General features: G+C 42.3%; 1 protein-coding gene across 1 annotated transcript in view; it reads right to left on the reverse strand.

Annotated features, from left to right (window-relative positions):
- nox5 (NADPH oxidase, EF-hand calcium binding domain 5) overlaps positions 1-14,189 on the reverse strand; it is a 78,973-nt gene that overhangs the window by 57,226 nt on the left and 7,558 nt on the right. The window contains exons 4-7 of the mRNA XM_059952453.1: positions 12,457-12,667; positions 10,011-10,248; positions 6,296-6,449; positions 5,017-5,192 (exon numbers count right to left, since the gene is read on the reverse strand). Coding sequence (XP_059808436.1) covers positions 5,017-5,192; positions 6,296-6,449; positions 10,011-10,248; positions 12,457-12,667 — 779 coding nt within the window. The remainder of the gene's footprint in view (positions 1-5,016; positions 5,193-6,295; positions 6,450-10,010; positions 10,249-12,456; positions 12,668-14,189) is intronic.

Here is a 14,189-nt window from a genome sequence, read left to right on the forward strand (position 1 = left end):
CTAGCAACTGCATTCATTTCTGTCCCCTGACACTCTCAACTTTCCAGCATACTGCTAGTGTCTTCTACAGTGAAGACAGATGCAAAATATATATTCAGTCCGTCCCCAATTCCCTTTTTCCCCGTTACAATCTCTGCAGCATCATTTTCCAGCAGTCCAATATTTACTCTCGCCTCTTTTACTCATTACATATCTGAAAAAACTTGTGGTATCCTCTTTGATATTATTGGCTAGCTTACCTTCATATTTCATCTTTTCACTATTGGTTTGTAAAACCTTCCCAATCCTCTAACTTCCCACTAATTTTTATTATATTATTTGACCCCTTGTTTGCTTTTATATTGGCTTTGACTTCTCTTGTCAGACAAAGCTGTGTCATCCTGCCTTTCAAATACTACTTCTTTGGGATCTAACTATCCTGCACCGTCCAAATTGCTCATAGAAACTCCAACCATTGCTGCTCTACCATCATCCCTGCTAGTGCCCCCTTCCACTCAACGTTGGCCAGCTCCTCACTCAAGCCTCTGTAATTCTCTTTACTGTAATGCTAATATATCTGATTTTAGCTTCAATATCTCAAACTGCAGGATGAATTTTATCACTATCTGCTAAGGGTTCCTTTATGTTCAATCCCTAAACAAATTTGATTCATTACCCAATACCCAACACAGAATAACTGATTCCCTAGAGGGCTCAACCACAAGCTGCTCTAAAAAGTTAGCTCATAGGGATTCTACAAATTCCATCTCTTTGTATCCAGCACCAACCTGATTTTCCCAATCTATCTGCCTATTGGAATCTCCCATGACCATTGTAACATTGCCCTTTTGACATGCCTCATCTTTCTCCAGTTGTAATTTGTATCCCATATCCTGGCTACTTTTCAGAAGCATGAATATGACTCCAATCAGGATCTTTTTACCATTGCAGTTTCTTAACTCTACCCACAAGGATTCTACAACTTCCAATCCTGTGTTACCTTTTTCAAAGGATTTGATTTCCTATTTTATCAACAGAGCTGCTCCACCCCCTCTGCCCTCCTTGCTGCCGATATGATGTAGACACGGTGTATTTCCTTGGATGTTTAGCTCCCAGCTATAAATCCTCATTCAGCCATGACTCAGTGATGCCCACAATGTCATAACTGTCCATCTCAAGCTGTGCTGCAAGATCATCTATCTCATTCCATATATTACGTGTATCTAAATATGCTGCAACACCTTCAGTCCTGTATTCACCACCCTTTTCAATTTTGTCCCCGTTACATTGCATCCCATCCCACTGACGAGAATTTTGCCCTATTATCTGCCTGTCCTTCCTCACAGTCTGGACACTGGACACTGCCTCTGCTTGTATACCAACTAACCCATCCTCAGCCCTATCACTCTGGTTCCCAGCCCGCTGCCAAATTGGTTTAAACCCTCCACAACTGTTCTAGCGAACCTGCCCCAAGGATATTGATTCCCCCTCAGGTTCAGGTGTAACCTGTCCTTTTTGTATAAGTCATACCTTCCCCAGAAGAGATCCCAGTGATCCAGACATCTGAAGTCCTGTCCCCTGCACCAGCTCCTCAGCCAAGCATTCAGGTGCCAAATCATCCTATTCTTACCCTCACTGGCACATGGTAGGGACAGCAATCCAAAGATTACTACCTTAGATGTTCTGCTTTTCAGGTTCTACCTAGCTCTCTAGATCCTCTCTTTTCCTACCTAAATTATTGGTGCCAATGCTAATGCACCAAGACTTCCAGCTGCTCTCCCTCCCCCTTTAGAATGCTGTGGACCTGATCCAAAACGTCCCTGGGAGACAACATAGCAGGACTTCGTCTTGGAACATCAACAATTCCTTTCCACCCACTGAGTTCCTCCAGCAGACTATTCATTGCTCGAGATTCTGCATCTACAGTCTCTCGGGTCTCTAGTTGATAATTTACATTCAGTAAATTAAACAGACATTGTCTAACTTGAAAGACTGTATTGGAACTATTGGATTATCGAACAAAATCCATCTAGGTCACCAAATATGCTTAAGGGAGGAATTCATCTGGCTGCATGCAAATCCAAACCCAAGCCCATCCAATGCCATCTGAAACCAGTTAACAAGCTGACCTTTGGCTTTTTAGCTCTGACTATGTAACTTTCTACAATCTCCGATGGCACTGGGCTGAAGCGATTTTGCAATCTCTCCACCACTGCTTCAAATAGATTATCTACTGTTCAGAAAGAGGCTCCAGACTCTGTGTCTGAGGGCTCCGCGACGCGTAGTCGGTTTTCAGCTGAACAGAGGCTGAGGCAGTGGCCTGCTCCGGGCTTCGAGTCCGTGGACCCACTTCTGTTCTGAATGCTAGTTGCTTATTTTATTGTTTGCACAGTATTTTTTCTCTCTGCACATTGGGTGTTTGACGATCAACTTTTTTAATGGGTTCTTTTGGGATTCATTGTTTTGTGGCTGCCTGCGAGGAGACGAACCTCTTGGTTGTATAATGAATACATACTTTGATAATAAATGTACCTTGAACTTTGATAAAGTGACATACTCATCAAGTCTGTGTAGAATAAGTGCTTTTCTCTCTCTCAACTAGCACTAATGTCCTTATATTTATCATGCAAAGTATTTATAATTTATGTTGCGTTTACATCAACTTCTCTTTCTCATTTTTGTAATATAACATATAACAATTCTCAGCCCTTCTAGTCCGTGCCGAACGCTTACTCTCACCTAGTCCCACCGACCTGCACTCAGCCCATAACCCTCCATTCCTTTCCTGTCCATATAGCTATCCAATTTTACTTTAAATGACAATACCGAACCTGCCTCTACCACTTCTACTGAAAGCTCATTCCACACAGCTACCACTCTCTGAGTAAAGAAATTCCCCCTCGTGTTACCCTTAAACTTTTGCCCCCTAACTCTCAACTCATGTCCTCTTGTTTGAATCTCCCCTACTCTCAATGGAAAAAGCCTATCCACGTCAACTCTATCTATCCCCTTCATAATTTTAAATACCTCTATCAAGTCCCCCCTCAAACTTCTACACTCCAAAGAATAAAGACCTAACTTATTCAACCTTTCCCTGTAACTTAGGTGCTGAAACCCAGGTAACATTCTAGTAAATCTTCTCTGTACTCTATTTTGTTGACATCTTTCCTATACTTCGATGACCAGAACTGTACACAATACTCCAAATTCGGCCTCACCAATGCCTTGCACAATTTTAACATTACATCCCAACTCCTATACTCAATGCTCTGATTTATAAAGGCCAGCATACCAAAAGCTTTCTTCACCACCCTATCCACATGAGATTCCACCTTCAGGGAACTATGCACCATTATTCCTAGATCACTCTGTTCTACCGCATTCTTCAATGCCCTACCATTTACCATGTATGTACTGTTTGGATTATTCTTACCAAAATGTAGCACCTCACACTTATCAGCATGAATGTGGTGATACAACAGTGTAGGGGCTTGAGCATTGCTTTACAGCACCAAGTAATCACCCATCAGGATTCAGTTCCTGTTGCTGTGTGCATGGAAACCCATGACTGTGCTGGTTTCCACCAGGTGCTCCAGTTTCCTCCCACACTCCAAAGATGTACAGGTTTGGCATTACTGAGTCCTGGGCATGCTGCATCGGTGCCGGAAGCATGGCAACACTTGCAGGCTGCTAAGCACAATCTTCGCTGATTTGATTTAAAGCAAAATGACGCATTTCACTGTATGCTTCGATGTACATGTGACAAATAAAGCTAATCTTTAGTCTCTTTAATGCACTGTGCTGCTGCTGTTTAAAAAAGAGAAATTTCATGGCATTTATACCCTGGTGATATACAGGTATGTTTATAACAATAAACCTGAAATTAAGCTGCTCTTGTCTGACCAGGCCTATCTCCACCCTTATCTTCAGTTTCAACAATATTGATTGCTCTGAAGTACAGAGTCATAGAGAACTACAGCACAGAAATAGGCCATTCTATCCATCTCGCCCATGCTGAACCCCTACACTGCTTAGTCCCATTAACCCGTATCTGGACCATAGCCTTCCACATCCCTAATCTCCATTCTTTCGAGGTAAGAACTGAGGGAATATCCATCATTAACAACCCCACCATCCAGGGAGATGCCTCTTCTCATTGTTCCCATCAGAGAGGAGCTACAGGAGTCTGAAGACACACACAGCATTTCAGGGGCAGCTTCTTCCCCTCTGCCATCAGATTTATGAACAAAAATGAACACATGAAAACAATCTCAATATTGCTTGCCCTCTTTTGGCACATTGAATTTTTATAAAGGTATTTATAATATATTTTATGTATTGCACTGTACTGCTGTCACAAAACAACAGATTTCATGACACATGTCAGTGATTCTGACTCACAGGTACTGCCTCTTATTTCTCATCTGAGCTCCAGCCCCAAAGTTTCAAAGGATTCATTATTATCAAAGTATGCATGCAGTATCCAACTCTGAGATTCATCTTCTCCACAGGCAGCCATGAAACAAAGCAAAACATGAAAGAAAAGCATGGGAACACGCTCAAAGAAAAAACATCAACATCCCCATCACGTGCAAAAAGAACAAATCGCGCAGTGACAACAAGAAAGAACGTGGCTGCTGTGACTAACTGCGAATTGTCTGACTCATCCAACCATCACAAGTATACAGTCATTTGAATGCAATGAATTACTTTGCTGTTGGTGGTTTTATCATTGGTGTAACACATATGGTCCTCTGGGCTCTTAGTCATTAGTGGCAAAGTATAGGGTGAGCGGAGGAATACAAGGAGAATTCCAAACAAGGTGAGTCTGGATTGTTGAGCTGATACTCAGATCGTCTCAAGTGCTCAGTGATAAACACATCAATGCATCATACAGCCTTGGCAAGCTTGCTTACATGTACAGCCTGAAACTCTCCTGGTCAAGCATTTTCTCTGATCCAGCAGTGGTCAGGTCCCAAGGATGCTGACCGGAGAGTTTCAACCTGTACTACCAAGCTGATCGACAGTTTCTTGTACCTCAAAGTGTCCACTCCTGCGGATGAACGTGCTCGAGCAGATCAACATCAACATGATTAAGAACTGCAAAATTATTCCAGTAATGGATGCCAATCCATAAATCCATCCAATCCCAGGCCTTGTTGTGAAGAGGTATTCCCACAACTGGTAGCTTCCATCCCTGTGAGTCATTTTCACTGACGAAGAAAGAAGCAAACTTCAGTAAATCATTCGGAGTATTTGTGGCAAATGACACGGACACAGTCGGGAAACAGAGGCAAAGGTGAGCCAGATGGGCTAGGGAGCACAGGCAGCAAGGCCACTATAGACCAATGGCCCATTTCTCTGTTTTTCAAAATGTAAATGTGGGTGGCACGAGGCCAGTGATTACCAACTGGGGTTCAATTTCTGCTGTAGTCTACAAATAATTTGTACATTCTCCCTGTGACTACATGGTTTTCCCCTGCGTGCTCTGATTTTGTTCCACATTCCAGGAACATAAGGTTAAGGTTGGCAAGTTGTGGGCACGTTATGTTGACGCTGGAAGTGTAGTGACACTTGCAGGCTGCCCAGCACATCTTCACGTTGTGTTAGTCACTGACACAAATGTCACATCTCACTGTATGTTTCAATGTACTGGTGTAAGTGTGACAAATAAAGCTAATCATATCTTAAATGTAAGTGATGAAATACACTTTTCCCTTTATACCACCTGTTTTGGAATGATCTGTATAGCAACACTACGGTCCACCTTTAGCACAGCTGTGGACTTGTAGCTGACGGTGGCTTTGCTTTTGTTATGCACTGTCAATTGTTTCAGTGTGGGGTATAGGTTTCATGTAGAATTTAGGAATAATTTCAGCTCCGTGTTCATGTCTGTACCAATGTGCCTGGGATGCTGCTGTCAGCAAGCTTTCCACTGTACCTGTATCACACTGCACCTGTGCATGTGACAATAAAGTAAATTTATCAAACTTATTAAAGTACGTATGTCACCATGTACTACCCTGAGATTCATTTTCTGCAGAAGAACAGAGAAACACAATAGAATCAATGAAAAACTACCCACAAAGTCTGACAAATAGCCAACGTGCAAAACAAGACAAACTGTGAAAAGGATAGATAGACAGACCCAGGGAGACAGGCAGAGACAGAGAGAGAATACGAAGAATAAGAGTTGTAGAGCTTCTGAAAGTGAGTCATAGGTTGTGGAATCAATTCAGGGTTGAGGTGTCTTGTTAGAGTTCTACAGCTTGGTGGTGTTTTACAGTATCGGCTGAGACTGCTTCTGAGCACTTACCAAAGTTGGCAAGGTGTGCAGCAGCATGAACGGTACTCAGTCCGAATATGGCGAATCCCACCAGCTGGTGCAGGAGAACGTGCTGGTCCAGTGGCAAGACGCGCACTACCCAGGTTGCTCTCAACCATGTCAGACACCGGCGCAGCATGAGCACCTTCAAGAAATCAGAGTCAGAATCAAGTTTATTATCTTCAAAGTTCCAAATTAATGTTATTATCAAAATACATATACAACCCTGAGATACATTTTCTTGCAGGAATTCACAGTAGATAGAAAGAAACACCATAAAATCAATTGAAAACCACACATAAGGCGGACAAACAACCAATGCACAAAAGACAACAAACTATGCAGATACAATCTTGCCTTCAGGTCCTCAGTCTTTATTTTCCCAGATTCTGTACATCTGCTAACAAGACACTGGTTAGAGGAAGTTTCATTCTCCATTGCTGACGTATGTCATGAAATTTGCTGTTTGTGTCAGCAGTACAATACGAGGGGTGATTGATAAGTTTGTGGCCTAAGCTAGAAGGAGTCAGTTTTAGAAAACCTAGCACATTTATTTTCCAACATAGTCCTCTCCTACAATTTATACACTTAGTCCAGCGGTCGTGGAGCATACGGATCTTGGACCTCTAGAAAGTGTCCACAGCAGGGGTGATTGATAAGGTTGTGGCCTAAGGTAGAAGGAGATGAGTTATACAGCTCTCATTACATGCACGTGCAGTTCAACTCTTTGAGTGATTGTGCAGAAAGTTTGAAGTTAATAACTCATCAGGCTGATTGATAAGCTCATGGTCTAAGGTAAGAGGAGATGTTATTAACTTCAAACTTTCTGCATAATCACTCAAAGAGTTGATCTGCATGTGCGTGTAACGAGAGCTGTATAACTCATCTCCTTCTACCTTAGACAACAAACTTATCAATCATCCCTGCTGTGGACACTTTCTGGAGGTCCAAGATTCGTATGCTCCACGAAAGCTGGACTAAGGGCGTAAATGTAGGAGGGGGGCTATGTTGATAAATAAATGTGCTAGGTTTTCTAAAATTGACTCCTTCTACCTTGGGGCACGAACTTATCAATCACCCCGTGTACAAGAACATAAAGAAAATAATCTGTAAGTTAAAATTTTTAAAAAAGAATCAATCAATAGAACAGAAGAAGAATAAAGAGGTAGTGTTCATGGACCATTCAGAAGTCTGATAGCAAAAAGGAAAATGCAGAAGGTGTGTCTTCAGGCTCCTGAACCTTGTCTTTGATGATAGTAATGAGAAGAAGGCACGTTTGGGTGGTGAGGTTTCATTATGATGGATGCCACCTTCTTAAGGCACCACCTCTTGAGGATGTCCTCAATGGTGGGGAGATTTATGTCTGTGATGGAGATGGCAGAGTCTGCAACCTCTTGCAATCCCATGCATCCAGTCAGAATGCTCTCAACGGTACATCTGTAGAAATTTGCTGAAGTCTTTGGTGACATACTAAATCTCCTCAAATTCCTACCAAAAAACAGCTGCTGGTGTGCTTTCTTTGTGATCATGTCAGTAGGTTGGGCCTAGTATAGATCCTCTGAGATGCTGAAGTCAGGAACTTGAAGCTGCTCACCCCTTCCTTAAACCTGGCTAAGATCATCTGAATTACAAATCGTAACTGATACAGGGATGAGCTCACACAAATCTTGTTGTGTAATGCTGATTTTAATGGAACTTATGAATTACAAGTAGAGCAGCAGCATCAGCTTTCTTTTTCAAACATACATCAAAACATATAGTGAAATGTGTCATTTGCATCAACTCAAATCAGCTAGGATTGTACTGGGGCAGCCCACAAGTGTCATCATGTTTCCAGTGCCAACGTAGCATGCCCACAACTGACTAACCCTAACTTATTCATCTCTGGGATGTGGGAGGAAACAGGTGCACTCTGGGAGAACGTACAATCTCCTTATAGAAATGATGGGAATCTAACTCTGATCATTGACTGCAGGCACTGTAAAGCAATTGTGCTAACTGCTACGCTACCAGGCTGCCCTACACACTATCATGCTGCTCCATGAGGGGGACAAGCAGTGAATTGCTATGGCTGAAGGAAGGCAGTTTCCAAGGCAAAAGGATTATACTTTGAGAACACAGTTGAACCTCTGGACAATCAAAGAGTGTAACCAGACACAAGTTTACTCTTACACAAGGAAATTATTGAATCACAACGCCTGACACAGCCAGTAGACAGCCGATGAGAACTACCAGCAGATACCTTGTGGCCCCTGGTGCTGGAGAGTGGGGAAACTGTGAAGTTTCTTACCATAGAAGACAGTGCAGACCAAATCTATAGACTCACTTTAGTTCTGAATGCTATTGGTTACTTTCATTGTTTGTATGACGTGTGATTTTTTTTTTTCCCTTCTCAATGTGCCTGTAATGCTGGGTTAGTGCTTTTTTAAAGGGTTCTTTCAGGTTTCTGGTTTTGTGGGTGCCTGTATGGTGATGAGTCTCAAGGTTGTATAATTTATACATACTTTGATAATGAATGAAGTTTGAATTTTAGAATGTGGTTATACAGTCAGTGGCCACTTTATACGATACACCTGTAGTAGTAGGCAGCTGTCGATCCCAATGGATCATGGGTTTGCGCCTCTGGTGGGCTGTGTCCTCCCCAGGGCACAAGCCTGGGAGGGAAGATTTGAGGAACCCACTGTTGCCCGTGCAGCAGGTTCCCCCTCTCCACGTCGCTGATGTCATCTAAGGGAATGGCAAGCGCCCATACAGCTTGGCGCCGGTGTCGTCGTAGAGGTTGCCAGAGTGAAGTTGAAAACAACATCAAACAGCACTGGATCTTTTCCTCGTGGTTTGCTCCTGAAGCCTTTCCCATGGGTGGGCATGGCCGCAAGGCAGCGGAGGTTTAAATTTTCCTTCTCCTAGGCAGACTGCCATCTAAGGCTGATGAACCCCAGCTGCCTGCAGATACACCTGAACACCTGATCATTACTACGAGTATTTAATCATCCAAACATGTAGGAGCAACTCAATGCATAAAACATGCAGGCATGTATGGTCAAGAGGTTCAGTTGTTGTTCAGACCCAATCATTAGAATGGAAGTACCTAATAAAGTGGCCACAGAGTGTTTTTCTTTTCTTAATGATAAAGAGATGAAGGGATTTGATGAGAACAGGGTACAAGTAGATGACCTGCCACAATCATATTGAATGGTGGAGTAGACGTGAAGGGTTCCTAGCTTCTATGCTTCCCAAGCAGTTAGCACAATGGTATTACAGTACCAGGTATAAAACTGGAGTTCAATTCCCACTGCTGTCTGTAAGTTGGTATGTTTGCCCTGTGACTGCATGGATTTCCTCCAGATGTTCTGGTTTCTTCCCACATTCCAAAAATATAGGGGTTAGGATTAGTAGGTTGGGGGCATGCTATGTTGGTTCTGGAAGCATGGCGACATGGATTTTGGTTAGTAAGGGTGTCAAAGGTTATGGGGAGAAGGCAGGAAAATGGAGTTGAGAAGGATAATAAATCAGCCGTGATGGAATGGCAGAGTAGACTCGATGGCCCCCATGGCCTAATTCTTCTTCCCCGTCTTATGAACACTTGCCTAATCATCAAATCTAAACTCTACTTAAGTAGCACACAAAATAAAACATTAAGGCCTTGAGCCAGCATGAAAGTCCACACAGCTTTCTTTCCTGAATGCAAGTGCACGTCACCACTCACCACAACGAAGGTACAGTTGAAGTTCAGACACTGACCACAGCCCTTTGCCAGCATAAACCATTCACCAGAGCTACTGTGATTCATAGCCGCAAATGTGAAGAGCAAGATGTTGACCAGGATGTAGCCACACATGAAGAGCAGCTTGCGAATGTTATTCTGCCAGTAGGCTGGTGTCAGGTACCGTGGGGGTGTCCTTGTGTAATTCTCTGCAGTTGGTGGCTTTAGCCAGTTGGCAGCACTGGAAGAGAGTGAACACAGTACCAGGTTAGCTAATATCCTTTGGAGATATCCTCAAGTCCTTGTTCATAAGACAAAGGAGCTGAATTAGGCCATTCTGCCCGTTGAATCTTCTCTGTCATTCATTCCATCATCACCGATTTAGGATCTCTCTAAACCCCATTCTCCTGCCTTCTTCCTATAACCTTTGACACCCTTAATCATAAAGAACCTATCAACATCCACTTTAAATATACTCAGTGACTTGGCCTCCACAGCCATTTGGAATTCCAAATATTCACCGCTCTCTAACTAAAGAAATTCCTCCTCACCTCTTTTCTAAAGGGACATTCTTTTATTCTGAGGCTGTGCCCTTTGGTTCTAGACTCCCCCACTATAGAAACATCCTCTCCACATGAACTGTATCTAGACCTTTCAATATTTGTTAAGTTTCAATGAGAACCCCCCCCCCTCCCCCCCATTCTTCTAACTCCAGTGAATACAGGCTGGAGATCTTCATCACTGGACTAAAGTGTCAATATGGATTCTATGGTTCAACCTCTATAGAGGGATCTAAATCCAAAATATTTGATTCAGGAACACAAAACCGAGATACAGACAACATTTTTGTTCACTGAAACTTTCAGCATTTAGTTTAAGTGCAATCTGACACTTTTCAAGGATTAGATGATTATACTGACAAGAACTGGGATCAGAGAAGATTCAAACAAGAATAACTAACTCTCAATTGAATGTTAACAGCACAGAAGAAAAACATTCATTCCTTTGTATCTGCTGGGTCTTTGCTAAAGCAGCTTATGTGTAATTTTTCATCCATGTTCATCTCTACTATGAGATCTGCTGTTGAACACAAATTCAATTGATACTGAGCGGAATCAGATAGTTCCCAATTCCAACAAATGAAAAGTTGCTGTGAGCACGATAAACTATTCTGGTACTGTAAAATGGCAATATACACAGAGTGGCCACATTATTAGGTACATCCTGCCTCTAATAAAGTGACCACCAACTACCTTAGTGGTCTTCTGTTCTTGTAGCCCCTGCTCTGCACTGTTGAAACGGGTGGTTATTTGAATTACTGTCATCTTCCTGACAGCTTGAACCAGTCTGGCCACTCTTCTGCGAACTCTCTTATTACCCACATTTTCACCCACAGAACTGCCACTTACCAGATGTTTGTATTTTCCACACCATTCTCTGTAAACTCCAGAGAAGAGGTTGCCAACCATTTTTCTGCCATGGACCAATACCATTAAGCAAGGGGTCTGTGGACCCCAGATTAGGAACCCCTACTCTAGAGACCGTTGTGCGTGAAAAACCCAGGAGATCAGCAGTTTCTCAGATACTCAAACCACCCCATCTGGCACCAACAATCATTCCATGGTCAGAGTCACATCCCTTTCTGATGTTTGATCTAAACAACAACAGAACCTCCTGACCATGCCTGCATACTTTTTCTGCATTCTGTTGCTGCCACATGATTAGCTGATTATATATTTACATTAACAAACAGGTGTACAGGTGTACCTAATAAAGTGGCCACTGAGTGTATATTAGCAATATATGGGCACTTGAAAGGGTATGGAAAATATTTACAAGGGTGTTATAGACCTTACAGCAATCTGAAAAGATTAAACAGGCTGAAGTTAACTTCTTTTACAAAAAAAGAAAATTATGAGTGCCTGAAAGACTTTGGTGGATGAACACCACTTTGATCTATACCACAACAAGAGGCCATAGATAAAAGATAGTCACATTAAAATCTAATGGGAAATAGTCTTTTCTCATGGAATGATTGGAAAATTTAGTCTAAACATATCAAGGAAATGATGGAGAAATATATGAAAGAGTAAGGAGTAAATGATTATGTAAAGAATGAATGATAAGAAGTGGGAATAAGGAAGATTAAAAACACCACAGGACAAATGACAAACAGTAGGGATTCTGCAGATGCTGGAAATCCAGAGTAACACACTCAAAATGCTGAGGAGCTCTCAGGTCAGGCAGCATCTATGGAGAGGAATAAACTGTTGACACTTTGGGCTGAGCCCCTTCATCAGAATCTTAACTGAACTGTATGCAAAACACTGTATCTTGACCAATTCCAATTCCAAGACAGAAAATATCGTGCCAGTTAGAACAACGCCAGGAGTAATTTTGGCACAGACAGGCACAGGTTAAGAAACTGAATTCAATCCAGAGTAATTACCTGATTGTTAAGTTCTCCATTACTTCGGGGAAGTTCTCTAGCTCCTCCTTGAGCTCCTCAAAGGTAATGGTGCCACTGTTGTCTTTGTCAGCAGATTCAAAGAGAGCGAGAGTGAGGTCGTCCAGCTTCTCCTCGGGCAATGAGATGGCACTTTCGCGCAAGCAGGACTTGAGGACCGTGCGTAACTCATCAGGGTCAATGGAGCCACTGCCTATAAGCAAAGAACAGTACAGAAGAGGAGCAGACCCTTTGGTCCACGATGTGTGAGCCGAGCGAGATACCAAGCTAAACTAATACTTTTACCTTCACAGGATCCACCTTCCTCTATTCACTGCATATTTATCTGTCTATCCAAAAGCCCCTTGGATGCAGTTATCATTTCTGCTTCGACTTTCTATGTAAAAATAACTTGCCCCACACATCCTCTTTGAATTAAATTAAAGTTTACCCCTCTCACCTTAAAGCTATGCCCTCGACAATTTGACATTTCTAAACTGGGAGATTATGCTAAATTCAAGTCTGAAGTGACACTGAGAATCTTATTATATTGTGTCTGGTATAAAACCTAACAAAATTTCTCCTCCTACTGCATTTTCGATTGACTTCACCAAGATCCTCCATATTCCTCATTTAGTCTCACTCATCCTTAGTGACCTTCCTTGTGATGGAAATCAGTCCCGCTTTGTCCATCAATAAAACAGGAGTCAGTTTCTCCTTGTGGTGTGAGAACAGCAACTGAACATTGGAAGCAAAAGCCAGAGTAGATCATGTTGTTCATTACGCCCGCTTCACGTGGATTGACCTAACTCCCAATCATAATGTCTGTGCCTGGAAGTGCCTCAGCAACTGCCTTGAACATATTCATTCACAACTAAAGAATTCCAAATATTTACAACCAATCCCACAATCACCAATCATCACAATCCCAAAAGGCCAATTTGTGAACCTGAGATCATGTTCCTAGTCCTCAGCTCTCCAGCTAGAGAAACTATTCTTTCGCCATCTACGCTAACAATCTGTCTCAGAATCTTTTATAATCTTTATTTTTTCTAAAAATTGAAGGCAACTTTCTAGCCCTGTCTCCAGCGTTGAAACATAAAAACATAGAAACATAGAAAATCTACAGCACATTATTTTTCTAAGTTCCATGTATCTATCTAAGAGTCTCTTAAAAGACTCTATTGTATCCAAAAGTAAATAATATATGTAATGCCCTGGTGAAGGTTTCTATTGCTATGCTATAGGCATTTCATTTTAGTAGTTTTCCGCAAAAAATAATGTGTCCTGCAAGTAGACAATTTTGGCTTTGGTTAAAGTTGAGAAGACCTGCTGTTCAACTTAAGAATGTCGTGACAGCCAATCAGGATTGTGGGATCTGAAGAAAGTTCTGGAGAGAACAGGGCGGAGACAGATTGTGACAGACAGTAGTCTGGTTTGGGGATGTTTTGGGATGTGGGACAGAAGGGAAGATGCTACAGAATGCCATGGGAGGGAGAGTCCCCTTTGCAAGAAGTGCTTTCTGCAGATGAGTGGTTCCGAAGAGGAGAGCCAGTACTCCTGAGAAAGAGTCACTCTGTTCGAGATGGACTTCAAGGGAAGTTCAAACTGTGGCAGGTGCTTTCACGCCAACCATGGGTTTGGCACTGTGAGTAACATTTATGCCCAGCTTTGGAAGAGACGAGTTCCAAGGGTTATGTGCACATTCAGACTGGTTTAACTGCAATAGGCCTGTT

This window comes from Hypanus sabinus, chromosome 28 (assembly GCF_030144855.1).
Source record: "Hypanus sabinus isolate sHypSab1 chromosome 28, sHypSab1.hap1, whole genome shotgun sequence".
NCBI classification, from domain to species: domain Eukaryota; kingdom Metazoa; phylum Chordata; class Chondrichthyes; order Myliobatiformes; family Dasyatidae; genus Hypanus; species Hypanus sabinus.